The sequence below is a fragment of the Phaseolus vulgaris genome, chromosome 3 (genome assembly GCF_000499845.2).
Source record: "Phaseolus vulgaris cultivar G19833 chromosome 3, P. vulgaris v2.0, whole genome shotgun sequence".
NCBI lineage: Eukaryota > Viridiplantae > Streptophyta > Magnoliopsida > Fabales > Fabaceae > Phaseolus > Phaseolus vulgaris.
Genome location: NC_023757.2, coordinates 23,025,437 through 23,028,661, shown reverse-complemented (window position 1 = coordinate 23,028,661; position 3,225 = coordinate 23,025,437). Strand labels below are relative to the sequence as shown.

The 3,225-nt window shown below is 52.9% G+C and overlaps 1 protein-coding gene across 1 annotated transcript; it reads right to left on the bottom strand.

Moving 5' to 3' along the window:
* Positions 1-1,165: 1,165 nt before the first annotated feature.
* On the bottom strand, positions 1,166-1,765 carry LOC137839370 (uncharacterized). The gene has a single exon (XM_068648489.1). It carries the CDS (start codon positions 1,763-1,765, stop codon positions 1,166-1,168), a length of 600 nt encoding a protein of 199 aa, XP_068504590.1.
* Between the last annotated feature and the right edge of the window lie 1,460 nt (positions 1,766-3,225).

The window sequence follows — 3,225 nt, the reverse complement described above, 5'->3', positions numbered from 1 at the left end:
TGTCATCAACATATGCATGTACGTTCCTTCCCAGCATGGGCGAGAGCACCCTATCCATGAGTCGCTGGTAGGTAGCCCCCGTGTTCTTTAGTCCGAATGGCATGACCTTGTAGCAATAGCAAGACCGTTCAGTCATGAATGCGGTCTTGCATTCATCCATCGGGTGCATTTTGATCTGGTTGTATCCTGAGAACGCATCCAGGAAGCTGAGTAGCTTTCCCCCTGACGCGCTATCCACTAGGGCATCTATATTGGGTAAGGGGTAAGAGTCTTTGGGGCATGCCTTGTTGAGGTCAGTGAAATCTACACACATCCTCCACTTGCCATTCGACTTTTGCACCAGCACTACGTTCGCTAGCCACTCTGGGTACTGGATCTCCCTGATGTGCCCTGCAGCAAGGAGCTTTTGCGCTTCGTCGTGGATCACCTTCCTCTTTTCCTCGTTGAATTTCCTTCACCTCTGCCGCACAGGTCGAACCTTAGGATCCATCGACAGGCGATGGCAAAGGAAATCGGGGTTGATTCCTGGCATGTCGTACGCTGACCATGCAAAGGCACCCATGTGCTTCTTGATAACACCGACAATCAGCTTTCGCTCTTCTTCAACGAGAGATCCTCCCAGCTTGAACTTTTTCCCCCTTATGTCCACTTCTTCAACCCATCCTTCAGCTGGGTGGGGCCTTCTCTCACTGGCGATGACCGCCCTTGCGATCCCTGACTCGCGAGGAGTGATCACGCCTTCCTCTTCTTCTTCAACCTGAGCTACCTGGGAGCCCCCCATCGTAGCATTCTCCATCCTCCGAGCGCCATGCGTTCCCCTAACCACCGATCGCTCTTCGCGCATACCAGGTGGTGGTGTTGTGGTGACGTGACATACGCTTCTCTTCTGCTTGAGGCTGTTCTCATAACAGCGTCTAGCCTCAGCCTGATCCGACTTGATGGTTATTACGGTCCCCTCCATCGACGGCAGCTTCAGCTTCATGTGCCTCGTCGATGGTATTGCGCCCAACCTATTGAGTGTTGGCCTCCCCAACAAAATGTTGTACGCAGAAGGGGCGTTCACCACCAAGTACTTTATCCTTTCGGTGCGGGCTGTCGTTCCATCAGTGAACGTTGTCCTCAGCTCAATGTACCCCCGCACCTCTACCTGATCCCCTGCAAAGCCCTAAAGACACCCGGTATACGACCTTAGTTGATCAGGGGACAACTGCAATTTGTTAAACGTCGGCCAGAACATGAGGTCTGCCAAGCTTCCTTGATCTACAAGCACTCTGTGCACTCGTCTTCGTGCCGTGATGAGGGAAATGACGACAGGGTCGTTATCGTGCGGGACAACGTCCCGTAGGTCAGCTTTCCTGAAGACAATATCTACTTCAGGGTAATGGCTCTCGTCTACCGAGTCTACCGCCATAACCGATCGAGCGTTCCTCCTTCTCTGTGACGCGGTGCACCCCCCACCAGAGAAGCCTCCCGCGATGGTTTGCACTTCCTCGTGCACAGGGACTTCATGCTGCTGTTCTCCAGCCTGGGATCCCGACGCGCGATCACCCTGCGGCTCACGCAGGTAATCTGCCAGGAATCCGGACTTCACCAACTCTGCCAGTTGGTGTCCCAACGCCAAACAGGAGTGGAGTGTGTGGCCAAAGGCCTGGTGAAACTCACACCACTCATTCTTCTTCCTTCCAAGCACCTTATCTGTCTTCTCCGGTACTCGTAGTTTCGCTGCTACAGCAGGAAGGGCGATGAGATCCGCCAATCCCACCATGAAATTGTATCTTGGGGGTGCATTGTTCTCCCTTGCACGCCCCCTGCCCTGGTCCTTGCTTGGTGCATAGGGACGAGGTTTTTCCCGCACCTTTTTCCCCTCCTTGGCCTCATGCACCCTTGCTTGCTGCTGCGGTTTCCCTTGCCCCCCACGCGGTCTTGGTGGTGCAGCACTTCCTCTTTTCTCAGAAACCTCTGTTTCTGCCACTATGTGCGCCACCGCGCGTCGTCGGATCTCTGCAAAGGTGCAAGGCACGGGTTTTTTTTTTCTCAAACTTTTTTTTTTCTTTTATTTGGGTGACCTCATTAAAAAGCCCCCGAAAGGAAAAAAGAGCGTCCCCTTTAACAAGACTGTTACATAGTTGCTTTACATAAGTCAACTAAAATAAAACTTCAGGTTGGCTGCATTCCAACTGCGCGGGATGGGACCTCCTTCCAAGGTCTCTAGGCTGTATGAACCGTTGCCCTTAGCCTCGGTAACTCTGAAGGGTCCGGTCCACTTGGGAGACAGCTTATTCTCCAGCTCGTATGGGTGGGCTTTCCTCATAACTAGGTCGCCAATCTGAAACTGTCGCGGCTTTACCTTAGAGCTATATTGCCGCTCTACTCTTCTTTTCACCGCTTCAGCTTTTATTCTGTCTTCTTCCCTGGCTTCGTCTAATAGATCCAGGTTTACCCGCCTCTCTTCATTGGATTCCTCCACCACAAAGTTTTGAAAACGTGGTGAGCTTTTATGTATTTCTACCGGGATCATCGCGTCCGACCCGTACACCAAACTGAAAGGTGTCTCCATGGTAGAAGATTGGGGCGTGGTGTGGTATGCCCATACGATCCTTGGAACTTCCTCCGCCCACGCCCCTTTGGCCTTCTCTAACCTTCTCTTTAACCCCCTCAGCAAAACTCTGTTTGCTGACTCCACTTGCCCGTTGGTCTGGGGGTGCACACCTGTTACCGGTTTGCAGAGGACCGGTGGCGTCGCCAGGTACTCTTTTAACTTAATGAAAGCCGCTTCGCATTCGTCAGTCCATGCAAAACGACTATTTCTCGAGGCACTGGAAATGTGGGTGCCCCTTCTCTCCCCCGGCGGAAACAAACCTTGAGAGTGCGGCCATCCGCCCTGTCAGCTGCTGCACTTCCTTTACCGACGTCGGGCTTCGCATGGCGATAATCGCTGCGCATTTGTCGGGGTTCGCTTCTATCCCCCTCTCCGTGAGCATAAAACCCAAGAACTTACTGGCCTCTACCCCGAAGACACACTTCTCAGGGTTTAACTTGAGGCGGTACTTGGATATTGTGATGAACAACTCCTCCAGGTCTGCCATGTGTTGTGCCCTATCCTGCGACGCCACCACCATGTCATCTACATAGGCATACACATTCCTCCCTAGCATGGGCGCCAAGACCTTGTCCATTAACCTTTGGTATGTGGCGCCCGCGTTTTTCAGCCCAAAAGGCATCACC

Bases quoted from the DNA above. Each gene is read 5' to 3' on its own strand.
- LOC137839370 (XM_068648489.1), bottom strand. From the start codon at position 1,765: ATGGTGGGATTGGCGGATCTCATCGCCCTTCCTGCTGTAGCAGCGAAA.